At 47.2% G+C, this 16258-nt stretch overlaps 1 protein-coding gene across 2 annotated transcripts in view; it reads right to left on the bottom strand.

The window, feature by feature from the left end:
• Positions 1-1134: 1134 nt before the first annotated feature.
• The window catches only part of ddr2l (discoidin domain receptor family, member 2, like), a 27988-nt gene continuing 12864 nt past the window's right edge, over positions 1135-16258 (bottom strand). The window contains exons 1-19 of one of the 2 annotated variants that reach the window (XM_069683305.1): positions 12478-12729; positions 11916-12014; positions 11355-11457; positions 11001-11076; positions 9989-10141; positions 9329-9476; positions 8434-8539; positions 8160-8349; positions 7825-8071; positions 7622-7708; positions 7337-7476; positions 6816-6927; positions 5655-5771; positions 4759-5003; positions 4510-4637; positions 3793-3990; positions 3471-3705; positions 2858-3007; positions 1135-2126 (exon numbers count right to left, since the gene is read on the bottom strand). In XM_069683305.1, coding sequence (XP_069539406.1) covers positions 1992-2126; positions 2858-3007; positions 3471-3705; positions 3793-3990; positions 4510-4637; positions 4759-5003; positions 5655-5771; positions 6816-6927; positions 7337-7476; positions 7622-7708; positions 7825-8071; positions 8160-8349; positions 8434-8539; positions 9329-9476; positions 9989-10141; positions 11001-11076; positions 11355-11457; positions 11916-11976 — 2631 coding nt within the window. In that variant the 5' untranslated portion in view covers positions 11977-12014; positions 12478-12729 and the 3' untranslated portion in view covers positions 1135-1991. Of the gene's footprint in view, positions 2127-2857; positions 3008-3470; positions 3706-3792; positions 3991-4509; positions 4638-4758; positions 5004-5654; positions 5772-6815; positions 6928-7336; positions 7477-7621; positions 7709-7824; positions 8072-8159; positions 8350-8433; positions 8540-9328; positions 9477-9988; positions 10142-11000; positions 11077-11354; positions 11458-11915; positions 12015-12477; positions 12730-16258 lie in introns of those variants that run through there. The other variant, XM_069683304.1, reaches the window with a different exon arrangement.

Below are 16258 nucleotides of genomic sequence, written 5' to 3'. Positions count from 1 at the left end.
CAAAGAAGTTTGTTAGCTTGCATTTGTCCTCTAGCCTAAGTTAACCTCGTCTTACATATTTGACAACACCATATATTTGGCAATCTATTAAGCGAGTCAGTTGTTTAGCATCTACTAAGCAATTATGCCACTCTTCAAACAGAACCAAGCCAAACCAAGCATCACAACACAACACCTTTGTAGCTTTCTAGTCACATCTGTCAACCAGGTGGTACGTGTCAAAGTAACATCCACATGAACGGCAGGACCCGAGGTTCCCCAGCAGAACATCGCCCAAAGCATCCCACTGCCTCTGCCAGCTCGCCTTCTTCCCATAGCGCATCCTGGTGCCATGTTGTCCCCAGGTAAACGACCACACGCACCTGACCATCCACATTATGTAAATGAAAACAAGTCTTATCAGACCAGGCCGCCTTCTTCCATCGCTCCGTGGTCCAGTTCTGATGCTCACGTGCCCATTGTAGGTACTCTTGGTGGTGGAACAGGGGTCAGCATGGGCACCCTGACCAGTCTGCGGCTACACAGCCCCATACGCAACTATCTGCGATGCTCTGTGTAATCTGACACTGTTCTACCAGAACCAGTGTTAACTTTTCCAGCAGTTTGAGCTACAGAAGCTCGTCTGTTGGATCGGACCACACGGCCAAGTCTTTGCCCCCCATGCGCATTAATGGACCTTTCGCCGGTTCACTGGTTTTGCTTCCTTGCACCACTTTTGCGAGGCACTGACCCCTGCAGACACTTTGGCTCTGGTAAGAGTCGCTCACAGTCATAAACATGCCCATTTTTCCCTCTTCCAACACATCAACGTCAAGGACAAAATGTTCACTAGCTGCCTGACATATCCCACGTACCGACAGCTGCCACTGTAATGAGGTAATCAATGTTATTTACTTCACCTGTCAGTGGTCATAATGTTATGGCTGATTGGTGCACACTTCTTTAGGCTCCAACATTGACCGGCTCTCACACAGCTCAACACACATTTTGGTCACATGTTGCTTTAGATACTTGTTGATGCTCGTCTCTCCAGCAGCAGTATCCGTGCTGTAGACGTTGGCTTCATTCCTGTTGTTGCTACTTTTTATTGTTTAGCCACGAGTCCCTTCAAAAGGAGGAGTTTTACAAATCAACTATAATCATGTAACAGTTTTATTACTTACACACTTTATTTCTCTTTGGCAACAAAAAAGGCACAACACATTTGTTTCTTATTGGCTCCAAAAGCCTCCAATCAAAGTTTGAGACACATTTTCAGATAGATTTTCAGTCTGTGAACGACACAGGTTTCAACGCCTTCCTCTTGGCACCTTAACATGAACAACATTCATATCCACATAACAGACCGACACATATGAAATACTGTAAAAACGAGAAACATAAAATAAAATAAAAATCTAAAAATAAAACTACTCTACAGTTTGACCCTAGCCCTAGCTCCAGTGTGGGTTAATATATGAACATGAATAACTGAGAGACACAGACAGTGCTTTACAATAATTATAAAACCCCAGGGACAGGAGGGACTACCGAGAAGTGAGAGTTTGTCCAGTTTTTGGCTCCTTTAAAAGCCAAAGAAAAGAAGAAAATTAAGTTTACGGCAGAAAAAGGTCAAAAGGTCCAGCGAGATGTTTTGGTCAAAAGGGCTTCAGATAGATGGAACTGTTAGGAATCCAGAAACGCTTAAAAATCTTTGTTCACAAACAACTGAAAATCTTTAGATTTTAAAATCTTATGTTGCAAAAAGTTTCTCCTGTAAGTCGATCAGCCGTCTCTCCTTCTACATCTCGTCTTGCAGAATAGAGCACTTTTGTTACCACAAAGCAAACAAACCATCGGACCTCAGTTCTTCCATTCTTCCTCTGACAGCGACTCTTTCTGATAAAGCAACTCCAGTCCTCTCGTGTCAGTCTGTCATTTTTACAGGAGTCCAGAGATGGACAAACCCACCGCCAGCGAGCGGCTGAGTGGTACGTCCCCGCGGCCTCGGCTCACTGGTTGACGTGGGGTCTCAGGGCTTGGTAAAGTCCCTCGAAGGTGGGCCGGTCGGGTATGTCGCGACTCCAACAGCGCATCATCAGCTCGAAGAGTGAAGGTGGGCAGAGTGGAGGGCCGTAGAGAAAGATCTAGCAGGGATATACAGGAGAGTAAGACATCTGATAGTAAGCAACAGGTGCATGGACTTCGTCAGGTGATCTCAACAATCATAGTGTAGTGTCAAAGAGTTGCTCATGCAAATCGAGGGACCTTTAGGCGTTTACACCTGGCTTTAAAATGCGTCTCCATGTGGGTTTCCCTGTTTAAGTATCTCAACATGATCACAGTGTGCAGCTGGTGGCTACGGTCGTGAGTTGAAGACCCGGATGATGCAGAATGAACATTGTATACTTGTGCTGCTTGAATTAGAGACACGTGAGGGTTTAATGACACTTCTGGACACTTCTGCTCAAAATACTAAGTTGTTGTGCAAATGTTCGGTTACTTTAAAAAGAAGAACATTCGATAGTAAAATCCTCTGAGCACTTAACGGCTCCTGACTCCAGGTTAGGAACCTCTGCTGCAGGTGGAAGCTTGTGGAATAATAACTGAACAGCTCCCCCGTGTGGAAGAGTCTGCAGCCGGCTATAAGGACACTAGTCAGCAACAACTTGGGAGTTGGAGTACCGGCTCGTTCCATGCAGTGCTAAATGTCTCATAAGAAAGCACATTCGCTGATTGTGTTCAGTAACTATGAAGCACAGAATTATTCCGATGATGCAAGCATTCACAGGATGTGGAGCTGCTCTGCCGGACCGGTGCCAGGCCTTTGACGAACAACATATCAGAATGAAGTGAACTCTGCTTTGGTTCCTCTCACCTGTCTGCCCTGGTTCCTGAAGAACTCGCCAGTGTTCTCTATGACCTGTTCGTCGGACAGCAGGCTGTAGGGCTGCTCCTTGCACAGGGTGAAGATCTCCCACAGGGTGACACCGAACGCCCACACGTCACTGGCAGTGGTGAACTTACCCTGGAGAGGAGGCGGGGACAGACCCTTCAGTGCAACAATCAATAAACAACTCTTGAAAGAAAGACCGAGGCGAAGGAAGATTTGGTTGCAAGCCAGTACCACTAGCCTGTAGATGTTTGGTTAAGGACTTTTTATCTGGCAGGCTGACATGTTACTGCTTTGCCTGGTAGTTGCAGTAGTTCCCTATGTAGTGCAATGAGCTAAGCTGGCTTAGATCTGAATGAATCCTGACCTGAGGTAAGATGGTTTCTGCTTGGACTGTGGTGAACTGTTTCATCATGTAAAATCACTGCAGTCTGCAAGTTGCAGAAATTCTCTTGCAACTTGAATATAACTGAGCTTCAAGGAAACATGACGGCATGAAGACCTTCTTGTCTACTTCATTGGGATCAGGAAGAGGTTGCATGGAACAACAGCTAACAAAAACTAGGTGCATATGTTTTTAACTCCTCCCATCCCTCACCAGCAGGATGCTCTCCCAGGCCATCCATCGTATGGGCAGCACTGCCCGTCCCTGGATGCGGTAGTAGTCGCTGCTGTACAGATTCCGACTCATCCCGAAGTCGGCAATCTTGATGGTGAGGCGGCGGTCCAGCAGGCAGTTCCTGGTGGCCAGGTCACGGTGCACAAAGTTCAGAGACGCCAGGTACTTCATCCCCGACGAGATCTGCACCGACATGTGGAGGAGGTCGGACAGACTGGAGGAGGAAGAAGAAGATCATGTTGCTTCCAATAAAAACTGCCTCATGTACAAACAGTGGATACAGTGTGTATGGTATATTAACCTGACTGAAGGGATGTTGTTGGCGTGTGTCAGCGTGCTTTCAATCTCCCGCTGCGACAGGAACATGTTGAGGTCGCCGTTCTCCATGTATTCGGTCACCATGCACAGCGGGTCGGACGACACGCACACACACAGCAGTCTGATGATGTTGGGGTCGTTCAGACGAGACATGATCTTTATTTCCTTCAGGAAGTCATTCCTGATGGACAGGCAGACGGACGGAGACATGTTTAGTTTTCATTCGTTTCAGTTTCAGCTCAAAAGACGTTTTTACTCTCTTCAAAGGCTCCAGGCTCCATGGACAGAAACATTAAGTCTCTGCTCTGCGGCTTCATCAGTCAGTTCATTTGTTCTTGTAATTGTGTGACTTTGTTACTTTAAATAGTGAATTCAGAGCCAACGCAATATTTGTGTAACCAAAATAACAGAAAGTGCCAACTGAAAAGGCAGCAGACCAGCAACTCTTTTGTCATGGGTCGAGTCTGGTGAATTTGAAGAGAGTGACGTAACGTCTGTTTCTGGTTCACACCGGCCTTGTTTAGTCTGACGGAACCGGACCCTGGAGCGTTTGTCCCCTCGGTGCGGTTTGTTTAGGACCAAACTAACGGACTTCAGGTGTGAACGCGCCCTGACTCTTGAACAAACAGGTTTATCTCTTGTGTTTACACTTCACAGCTCCTCCGAGCAACACACGCTGTCACACAGAAACACTGTGTACCTGGCTTGGCTGGTCGCGTCGGCCCTCAGCTGTTTAACAGCCACCAGCACTGAATGACCATCCACGTCAGGGAGAGGCGACCCCTCCCCAAGGAATTCTGGGAGTCCCTCTGCCTCACACAGGTGGACCTGCAGGAGACAAGGAGGTACAGAATGTTCTCAAGGCAAAAGAGTTTGAGACAGTAGACCAGCAGTGATTTTATGTTCAGTATTCTTTGCTTGTCTGTGGCCCCGCCCCCTCACCACTCACCTCTCCGAACTGCCCCTCCCCTAGCTTCTCCCTGAAGATCAGCTGTTGCCTCGGGAACTCGGCAGCAGAGATGTCCTTCCTGGTGAGAGAGTCCACGGTGAGGGCGGGGACGGCGTACATGTTGCTGCCTGTGACGCCCTGCAGCCGCACGATGTCCGTCTCGGCGTAGTGCGGCGCGTTGCTGTGAAAGCACTGATGTGGAGTGCACTGGGTGATGTCGGGCTCGGCGTAGCCTCCTCCACACGCTGACGGAGAGAAAATGGAGAGGTGTCTGTTTGAATTTTTTGTTCATCTGCAACGCCTGACGAAAGCTGAGGTGTGTGAGTGGGAGAAAGTTTATCTTAACTCAACCGCCAAACAAACACGCCCCTCTCCTCCAAATCTGAAAGATGTTTAAAGGTCTGAAGTCACACCTTTCAGCTCTTACCACGCAGCCAGCCTGACGTCATGTGACAGGAAGTCAGCAGGAGGAGGTCATAGAGAGGATTGCCGAGGAGGAGAGCTGGAGGAGGAAGAGGAGGAGGAGGAAACAAGGACAGAGACAGAGAGGGCTGGGAGGTAAAAGAGAAAGAAACTGCAGAATGAACGAGCATGCGTGTTCAGTGTTTACAGCATCGTCAAGAAAATACTGAAGACCATTAGAGACAGACAGAAATAGAGTTTGTGCAGTGTTTTCTGAAGGAAAGAAAAAGAGTAAGAAGCAGAGACGCATTCAACAGGAGGAGGACAGAAGCTGATCTGCCAGCAGGGGGCAGACTGCAGCACTTTCATGCCTTTAACTGGAGGCCTCAACTCTCTCAGTCAGCTCAGTCACGTCTCAACTTGTTTAATATTTGTCAACTATTTTCTTAAACATTTTTCTGGTATAACTTCCGTTATTCTTCAGGTGTGTTTACCTGAGGCCTCAGCACTCTGCGACAGCTCGGGCAGCTTGTTCCTCAGCACGGCCGGGTTCTGGTACTGAGGGTCCAACAGGAAGACTCTCTCATAGTGAGGGTCAGTGTTGGCGGGGCCTGAGGGAAACAGAACACATGAAGTAATCACACACGCAGCTCACTTTAGACGACTGTGTTACTAACATCTTCTTTTCAACCAATCGCCAAACTGTGTTTCGTCATGTGTGGACCCGAACCGTTCACACGCTTCTTCTCTGTATGAGAGCGACTGCATCGTCCGAGTTCCCCCCGTTAGGTACGATTGTTTCGTACCGTACCCGAGTCTGATTGCCCCCCCCCCCCCTCTGCCCCGACGGTCAGCCTTCACATTAATAATTTCGTTCTGTACCAGAGTGCCCTTGCTGTAGGACTCCGAAGCAGAAGGTGGCGGTAATGCACCTCAAAAACAAGGAGAAGAAGAGCATCATCAACTACGTCACATTGTTTATGTTGTCGTTCCAGTGTTGAAAAGCGTGCGAATCACATGATCCCACGCCCACACACTGGAGCCGGCCTTCTCACTGTGCCTGCTATTATTCATGTTTTGGAGAAAATCTCAAGAACGACCGTCTCACCTACAGACCGGCAGCGCTGCACGCATACGCGGATATCGGAGGAGACGTTATAAAAAGCAATCCATCTCTGTGGTTTGGTGCAGTAGCTTTAACACCTGAGCTACTGAACCCGAGTGCATGAGTACACATGAACTGTACCCACCTTTTCAAGTGGACTTTGGGGTCAAGTGTACTCGGATCTGGGCCCGGGTCTCTAATGTGAAAGCCCCCTTCGTCATTAGACGTCTACATGAATAGAATATGTTTAGAATAACTGGAGCATCCACTGAATGCCCTTTTATCTTTCATCAGCAAGTGTGTTGTGATAACAGCGCCTTCAAACTTATTATGATGCCATAAGCGTGTCGCTTTAGGAAAACAACAACAACGAATTTATCTGAATGATGTCGTGTATCTGTATATGTGCAGCTGGTGGAGGAAGGCAGATTTCACAGCTCTTGTACCTGCTGTAACTACAGGTGACAATAAAGAACCTTGAATGCAATCATGGTACTAAAACACATCGTTAACCTTTTCAGGCCTCTAGTTGGACACTGTGATTGTCTACCTGTAGGTGCATGGCCAGAGCGGGGGGGCACAGGGGGCGTCTGGAGGATGATTGTGTCACTGCAGGACGACAGCCGAACTCTCACCTCCTCGTCGAGGATCCGACGTGGAGCCTGGAGGAGGAGAGGAAAACATGTCGTTAAACTTCAAGGACACATTGTGTTCAACCTGTATTCATAGTATTCAACCTTTGTCCAGGTAACAGCTTTCTGTGTTGTAATGGTCAACACCTGGATCTATGACATCACTTGGAAAAGGTTGTGGCAAACAGTTTCCAATCTTAGGAGCTTATTTTATATGCACGTGGTGTTAAAAAGTTGGCTCGCCATTTATTCTGCATTTAGTAATCATCACACACAACAAAGCTGTGGTCTCAATAATAACCAGAATCAGAACTTTCGACTGATTTTCTGGTTAAGAAAAGAATCTTAGTCTTTAACAGAAAACTCTTCTCTCTGTGAGGATCCTTCCTGTTCTGACAAAGTGCATAAAACAAACGTTAAATAAAAACAGACCGCTCACCTTCTCCAGCACCTTGCAGACATACTGGCACCAGAGGATGAGGAAGATGATGATGACCAGCAGCAGGATGATGGTGACCAGGCAGCCAATCAGAATGGGCGTGTTACCGTCTTCTGGCGGGTCACTGGCGGATGGATCGGCTACGTAGAAGAAGGAACAATGCAAACAATACGACAAAGTGTCTTTGTTTGTGTCACTGCTCAAATCTGGTGATAGTTTATTCACGCTTTATTGAGACACATAACAGCCTTAAAATATTAAAACGGTCGAGGTCAAAGGTCATACCTGTCTTTGGTGTTGTTGGCAAGGTGCTATCCTCACTGGCTGGAGGGGAGGTCACCAACAGGGTCTGGGTCGGGAGCACAGTGTCCTCTGAGGAACGAATAAAGGCAACTTATTTTCATTTCCTGTTTTGAAAGAAATAAGTGTGTGTGTGTGTGTGTGTGTGTGTGTGTGTGTGTGTGTGTGTGTGTGTGTGTGTGTGTTACCCGACTGAAAGGAGATCTCGCTGAACATCATCCAGACGTCTGCAAAGTAAAAGCGGCAGCGGAGAGATTTGGCTGTGCGGCGGTTCAGCGGTACAGTGACATAGCGGGCACTCGGGTTTCTGTCGTCCAGCACTGTCTTGAATGCCACTGGCTCCGCCTCCCAGCCAGCAATTAGGCGGGGCTTAAACCAACAGGAAACAGAGGCGAAGATCTTCACACCGCGGGCGAACATGTTGTTACTGTGAACCTGGAGGGAGGTACGTCAGATTAAACACAGAATAGCGATATTTAAAGTGAGCGTATGAGATATTTGTAATGTAGGCGGAGTCTCAGACCTTCATGGAGGTAAAGTTTCTCTGCCTGTCGAACACAAACTCCATCTCCACGTATCCCTGAGTTCCCAGCGAGTCGTTCCTCCAGCCCAGGTAGTCGTAGCCCGGCCACACGTGGTACTGACGCGTCAGCAGGAAGTCGTCCAGGCCGATCACACCGTCCGTCAGCTGACCCATCCCTCCAAACAGCCTCCTATTGGACGAGACAGCTGTCAATCACAGAGAGCAGGGAAACAGGAAGAACTGATGTGTGATGTGATCAGTGCGCGGGAGTCACCTCCTCTCATGGGCTCCGTCGTACGTCGAGTCGTTGAGGCTGGCGATGGGATAACCAGGCGGCATCATGAGCTGACCCTCGGGAGCGCTGTAGGTGATCAGACCGTCTGCCGGGGGAGGGAGGGACAGGTTAGAGGCGGGGGCATCCACCTTTACTGATTGGAAACCATTTTGACAGAGCTGGCCTTCCATATTAGACGAGGCTACATTAACTGTGTCACTCTCAGGAAAGTCAGCCTGCCCAGGTGCACTTTTCAATAAGCTGACGTAGCCAAAGCAGCGGCTAAAGCTTTGAGTTCGCCATCTTGTTTTTTTGGTGACCGTATTTGGACAACAGGGTGGAGCTGAAGAGGAGCAAGGGCTGAGACAATGCAAAGACATCAGCTGATGCTACGACTAGCCTGGTTAGCATGTTGCATCTGAATGGGGATGGTTTTTTTTCAGTTTGGGAAAAACAGATTCTTTCTGTAGCCTTTCTGCCGTCTCTGACTCCGGCGGTGACCGCGCTGTCGCCAGCAGTGCATCCGCAGGCTGCTGGTGAGCTCGGCTGTGTCGTCTTTCAGTTGTTTCATTTTTGTTACCAGACAGTTGGAATATAATCGCAGAGTCAGGAGACTGATCATCCGACGATTGTTTTACTGCTCCTTTTTTTATGTGATCAAACGTTCCTTGAAGTGTTTTTTTGGTGATGAATTGACAAAGTCTGTCATAGATTCACAAACCGCGTCGGGTCTGAGGTTGTCGATTAGAAGGAGGAGGTTTCTGTGTTGTTTACTCGTCTCTGAGGAGGAGTAAACATTTCTGAGAAGGGAACTTTAAAGTCTCAATCCACTGAATAAACAAGCTCTAATGTCAGCAACACATGGACAGAGTGAGTGTGTGTTTGTGTGTCGTACCCTCCCACGGACAGCCGTACAGCTCCACTCGCATGCACACGGTGGTCGACACTTTGGTTACCGGAATCAGCCGGATGTAGCGGGTTATGATTGGAGGGTGGAGGTCGTTGATGACGGAGGCGTAGGCGTTTTTGTTGCCCTCCATCACCTGTAAACAAACATTCACACATGAAACAACGAGAACATTAATCATCCTGAAGGGAGGAAGTAAACCTGCGAAACACCTGCATGAAAACATCCATGTACATGCATCCTTTGATATAACGATCTGACGGCTGACGGCGTGAAGGCCTCTGATTGTGGATGTGGAGGTTTGTAACGAGTGAGAGAGTAAAAACAATATCACAGATTCAAGTTAACGTGCATTCAAAATAGTATAATTTTTCAGACTGCATCATGTAAGGCCGCCCCCCAGTGTTCAAACTGTCCTCACAGTGTTGCTGTGGCTGCAGTGACTTCGAAGGCCAACAGGAAGCTGGTGTGTAAATGTCATTTCCTCTGACACGTGTGTGAATGACCAGAAGCAGCTCCCATTCTTCCATGTATCGCTCTCTTCTATCTCTCATGAAATGTTTCCGCTGCAGATTTTCTTCTGTTCGCTCAGCTTCAGCTTCCTGTTTCACTCGACGCTCGGTGCTTTGAAACATTTGTGTCACTCACCGTGTTTCCCAGCCGGTTCCTCCAGGACTTCCACAGCAGGCCGTCCCTGCTGTAGTTGAGGCGGTAAGCTCGGGCAAACTCGTTCCCAGAATTCCTAGCGTATCGTCCCTGAGTCCCGACCACGGTCAGGAAAGTCAACCTGCCCAGGTCCACCTTAAACACATCAGCAGGTTTCTGTCAAATCATGAGACACAAGAACCTGCAAGCCATGTGTTGGTTCATCTGTTATATTAAGACACGATTTAGTGAAGTCAGGATTCAGCATTTGGGAGAATTATGAAAATACAATATTTTGTTTTTATAAGTTTGTCCCTAGAGAATCCCTCAAGCCGTTTAATTATCACACTTGGAGCTTGTGTACACAGAGCATTCTTTCTGGCAGAGATCACTGGCATGGCTCTAAGGTGTGCGGGGACGAAAAGCTGTGTGGGGACGAAAACGCTTTAATAACCACATTATCAACCACGATCACGATTGTGTTTTGACTATGAGCACCAATCAGAAGTGGGTGCGTGTCATGATTCTTCTAAGACAACACTACGGTGAATATCATCACCTCGTCCAAGAGCTGTTGTTAGATGGAGCACGTAAACGCTGATTTGCTCCAAGAAATGCTCCTTTCTTTCTCTATTGTAACTATTTCTGTCACATGGTACAGCTCGGGACAGACCGATACGACCAGAACAAACTTCTTTCTTGTTTTCCAGCGTGACAAGCCCCGTTCCCTTTGAGGGGTTTAATGAAAAGTGTGACGGTGACTGTATCAGCACCATTCTGAAATGTTCTGGAAGGCCGCTCAAAGAAAAAAGACAATGGAGGCACTATTCCTGAAGGCAGCCACGTTTCCACATACGCTCTCTGCTCTCTGGGAATAATTGGAAAAGTAACAAGAAGACGAAAACGCTAAGAAGACATACGCCCCTTACACTTGGTAGTTTGATAGATATCCAAACCCATACTAGTACATGAATACAAACTTAAACGTGGACAAGATTAAAGATCAGACACCGACCTGCAGGTACTGACTGTCTGAAGGCTCCAGCTGTCCCTCAGGACACCAGGCGCCGTCTCCCTCCTCACGGTTCAACCTGCAAACACACAGAAAAATGTATTTCATCTAAAGAATGTTTGAAGATCTTGAAAAGCGTTGTATAAATAAATGTCCTCTTTTTAGTTATTATGCTAATAAATAAAAACGTTTTACCGTTAATAATAACTCAGTATAACGTGCTGTAACCTTCCACATGTAAACAACATTTTACCATGAATGGCAGAATTAATTAACTCTGGTTCAAAGTATCGACAATGTAAACAGTTAAAAGATAAAAAACTAAATCTACTGTTATTTAGCTCTAATTACACTGACCTGGCGTACTGCGGTCCCGTGGTCTCGTACCATTGGCTGGATGCTGTGATGTCATCATCTTTGATGCGACCATCCTCCATGCCCAAGGCATAGCGACAGTGTGCTAAGAAGACACGTAAACAAACACTTAAACAAACACACGTAAACAATCTCATCAAACATCTAAAAACACAATTTTTAGCTTATGTATGTGTGTGTGTGTGTGTGTGTGTGTGTGTGTGTGTGTGTGTGCAGAACTAGGAGTCCCCTCTTAGACAGTGTACAACGTTAGTCCCCTGTTGGTAATAAAGACGTGTGTGTGTGTGTGTGTGTGTGTGTGTGTTCTCGTTTATCTGCTACATGGGGACCATCTGTACACCATGAAAGGACAGACTGTCATATAAATGAATAGGACTAAGTCTGAGTGAATGTTGTATCAAGTGCGGTAGTACAAATATGGTGTGTGTGCATCTGTGTGTGTGTGTGTGTATGAGTTGTTGTACATCTGACTTTGTGGGGACCACTGGTGCACTTTGACAGGACCGAGTGTCATATGAATGTTTGCGTCAGAGTGTCTCTTACCGGGGTCGATCTGTCCGAAGGCTGCTGTGGCTTGAAGGATCAGCAGCAGGAAGAGGTGCATGATGGTCCACCGATCTCACCAACACACACGCTACATCTCTGAGATACAGAGAGAGACAGAGAGAGAGAGGGAGCGAGAGAGAGAGAGAGAGAGAGAGAGAGACAGAGAGAGAGGGAGCGAGAGAGAGAGAGAGACAGAGAGAGAGAGAGAGAGGGAGAGGGAGGGAGAGAGAGGATTAGGACGGAAACAAAACTAAATAATCATTTATTTTGAGGGATTCTTTTTGCAGTTATTATTATTTTGTGTTGTGATGATCATGTCGGCCGTTATCGTGCAGCCCTACTGAAAGACCCTTTTGTGTCTCAGCTTGTGAAGTATAAAAACAAAAGTCGGAGTCTTTCTGACGAATGAATCGAATGTTTGACTTTTATAAGGCCGCCATGTAAGTCACACTTAATAAAGTTTCCCCTCAGGACTGATAACACACGAGCTTTCACAGGACTTCGTTGCATAACTGCAGCCGCCGCCTCCACACACAAATCTAACAAGTCAAGTTTTTACCGTAAGAGGTCAACAGTGAGAGTTCCACACAGCTACAGCAGGATCGATGGACACGGATCTGTCCTAATGACACCGAGCTTCATTTACCAGAGGACTGGGATTTCACAATGTTAGTGCCGTCGGAGCAGAGCAGTTTATAAATACTGGAAACAAACAGCGACCTACTCAGAGATGTTACGCAACACTGAAACACACACACACACACACACACACACACAAACAGATATATACTTCAAACAACAATTTAAAGGAGGAAACAGCTGGACAGAGGAGGGGAGAGAGAGAGGGGGGGAGCGAGAGAGAGAGAGGGGGAGAGAGGGCAGAAAAAATGCAGAGGGAGATACACAAAGAGAAGAAGAATACAGACTGCAGGGAGACAGGCTGCGGACGGAGAAGGGAAAAAAAGGAGAAACAGGAGAAAGAGAGGGCGGAGTCTGGGCAGGAAAGAGAGGGTGGAAAGGTGGAGAGGAGAACAATGGACGGAAGAGAAAAGCAGAGAGAACCACGCCGAGTTTTAAAACTCAGCAGCAGTGTTTTGCTGCCGCCCTCTCTGGTTGAAAGTTTCCCCTCTGACCACACGGAGCCGTGATGTCACAGGTTCACTGCAGCAAGGCGAGGCGTCAAACCCTCATCGGCCCTCGTCTGCAGTTTTTCAGCAAATGAACAGAGGAAGGAGACAATCTTCTGGTTTCCCTTTGTCAATGACGACTACCGCTGCCTGCTGGTATGAAGAGTTCTTTCTTCTCATGAGGGAGCAGCTAGTGAACCGTCCATTGTAGTGTTTGCAAGGTGTTCAAGTACAACTCTTGGCACAGACACAGGCGGCATGAGGTTTGGTGTTTTGGGGTTTATATGACTCTAGAAGTTAGAAGTTAGAAGGTTTTGCAACACAAGAATCAAAAGCTCATCCAGACCACACTCATATTTGTCTACTACCTCTTTCCCACCAAAATTAGCACGTTGACGCAGTTTTTTCAGACCCGGGAAGACCCGCTTATACATGCCGATTGTCTCTTTTCCCATTGCCAGTGAAGATGTTACTGTGGTTAGGTCTTTATTGTAGCTATCACTCATTCAGTCTGTTTATCAAACTCGGCGCCGACAAATGTGGAAAGTTGTTCGAGCGCTGCTCGGACGGAGACGGGCGGAGTTTGTAGCTGAGATGACGAGGAGCCGCAGAAGTTACCGATGGAGCATCGTCTTGGAAAGGGGCGGAGATTAGCGTGTCGACACGGTTCCCATCAATGCTGATTGGAGCCGAGGCGGCAATTACCCGGGTCTACTACAGAGTCACGTGACCCGTGTCTGAATGCCGATTGTAACCTTTCCCACTAAGCAAAAAAGCCGAGTGTTAGCGGGTTTTTTGACCAGTGGGAAAGCGGCTTAAGATTACTTCCAAGCAGCCTGCTAGCTTGTTATATGAACCCAGCTAATGTTACAGCCTCACTCATCTCAGAAACTGAAACCACTGCACACAAAGCTGCTTCTGTTTTCTGCTCGTTTGTTTGTCATCTTGTAAATCTCCACCAGAAGCATGATGGGAAATAATCTGGACAGGAAACTAGTCTAGTCAAAGTGTTTTGTGTACTGAAGGCATATCTCTGATCAGACGACTCGCTCTGATGTAACTCTACTTAATCAGCCTACAGAGACAACAGGCTGCAGCAGCTCTCAGGTTACAGCCCGGTCTTCATTCACATACAGAGCGTTCTACAGCTGGGAGACACTCGAGGACAAAACGAAGGGAAAGACCGACCAGTCCCTGAAAAATAGCTCTTCAAACAATCTGTTTCTGACGTAGATCTCCGCTCTGCCTTCAGGAAGTGAGTTCATTCACTTCAGCCGAGAACCAAGCGGTTCACTTTTTATTTTCTGGCAGCGATCGGGAGGGAGAGAGGGTTTTATGTAATGTGTTGGCTGCAGCTCAGATTCCTGCACTGTTGCTCATCTCTACAGAAAAATCACATGACCAGAGAGGGGAAAAAACAGCACAGAAACAGTAAAAGCATCAAGAGAGGCAGAATGAGAGCAAGAGAGAGAAAAGAAGAGACAGCTGAAGGCTGACATTCGATCTGCTCCCGTCTGAGAACAGGACCTCCTGAAGATCAACACAACTCAACTTCCCTTAAAACTGTTTCCTGTTGAGCTGATTCATCTTTTGAACGTGTTTTTACGATATCAGAGACTCAAATAAGATGATAAAGATCGGGCTGCAAAGCGAGTTCAGGCGTCTGTGACCCTACTGACCAGAGTTTATATATCATGGCAACAAGTCCAAACTGACCAAACTAGGGATGCACGATATTATCGGCATGTTATCGGTACTGGCCGATATTGGCTTAAACACGCCAACACGCCGATATCCGCCGATATAATTAACCGATAAAATAATGGGCTGCTGCACACTTGATTAAATGCCCGACCTCAGCGCAATGTCCCCGGTGCGAAGAAGACCTGTGTGGCGCAGCGTGATGACGTCACGTGTGTCTACCTGCAGCATGACAGAGTTAGAAGCCAAAATGTCCGTGGTGTGGAAGTTTTTCAAAGTGACCGAAATAGATAGCAAAGCTGCTCTTTGCAATGACTGCTCAGCTTCAGTGATGCGAGGAGGAGCCACGGCAAAGTCTGTCAACACTGCAAACTTGATTCACCATCTCAAGACCCGTCACCCCGACCGATGTAACACATGTGATGAGAGTATCACCATTATACTGTACGCTAAATCCAATACAGAAGAGAGTTGATGATCTCTGCAATTAGGTGTGCGGGAAAAAAATATCGGCATATCGGATATCGGCAAGAAATCCAATATCGTGCATCCCTAGACCAAACCGTCTTCATCCTCCCCGCAGACAGGGAGGTGAAGACTTGAGAGTTGCCACCCTGATCTTACCTGGACGTCACCCAGAGAAAACGCTTGTGGAATGGAAACCTGTTTAACGGGACACTAAACTGACTTTATTCTGCTCGTCCCCGGTATGACGTCCGTGTGACGTCTGACTGCTGTGTGAGTGGAGTAGCGACTGTTCAGAGTGTTCACAGCGAGCGAGTTTACAGTTTTCTACACTTTCACTGCCGATACGTCCAAATACATGCTGCAGTGATATCAATGCAAAACAGTCATTACTACAGATGAATCCTCCTCTCATAAAACATATGGAGTATTTCAAAGCCTTATTATCCCAGGTAGGGCGTCGGATCACTTGATTGACAGGTGGATCCTGCTGGCTGTCTGCTAGACGTCAACACAGACACAGACACTGAGCTTAACTTCACCTGTTTGTGTTGTTGGAGACTTTAGGGGATTTTTTCATTCAAAGTTTGGACAAATAATCTCTCTGTGGGATTTATGGAACTTTATGGCCGTGCAAGAAGTCTGAGCTCCAGCTTTACGGTGAGTTAAATGCTCGTGTTATTGTATTGAAATATTTTTAGCACTAAGTAGCAGGTATACTGTGCTCCCTTTAGCTGCTTGTTAGCCTGTGCAGTGTTTATTTATTGAATCGTCGGTCAGTAAATAGGAGTCAGGAGTTGTTGGCGTTTCCCCGGAGAGATTACAGCGGACCGTAGTGATGAACAGACCGGTTCTTTTACGTTTCCCGTTACGTGCCGGCTTGCCGCTCTCTCACCGGGCGAGCGAGCAGCGAGTCTGCTACTTCTTTAGTCTGATAACTAAACACCTGCAGTCAGTCACCGACAGAACCTCCTCCTGGGAAAGTCAAACCAGCTCATTCATGATTTATACAGTCTATGGATAATAACCGTTAGCTACGCTGAGGAG

Source organism: Semicossyphus pulcher, unplaced genomic scaffold (assembly GCF_022749685.1).
Source record: "Semicossyphus pulcher isolate SPU_LCO1_2020_fin unplaced genomic scaffold, fSemPul1.0.p SCAF_6, whole genome shotgun sequence".
Lineage (NCBI taxonomy): Eukaryota > Metazoa > Chordata > Actinopteri > Labriformes > Labridae > Semicossyphus > Semicossyphus pulcher.
Note: the sequence above shows the minus strand (reverse complement) of the source record. Positions and strands in the feature narration are given on the sequence as shown.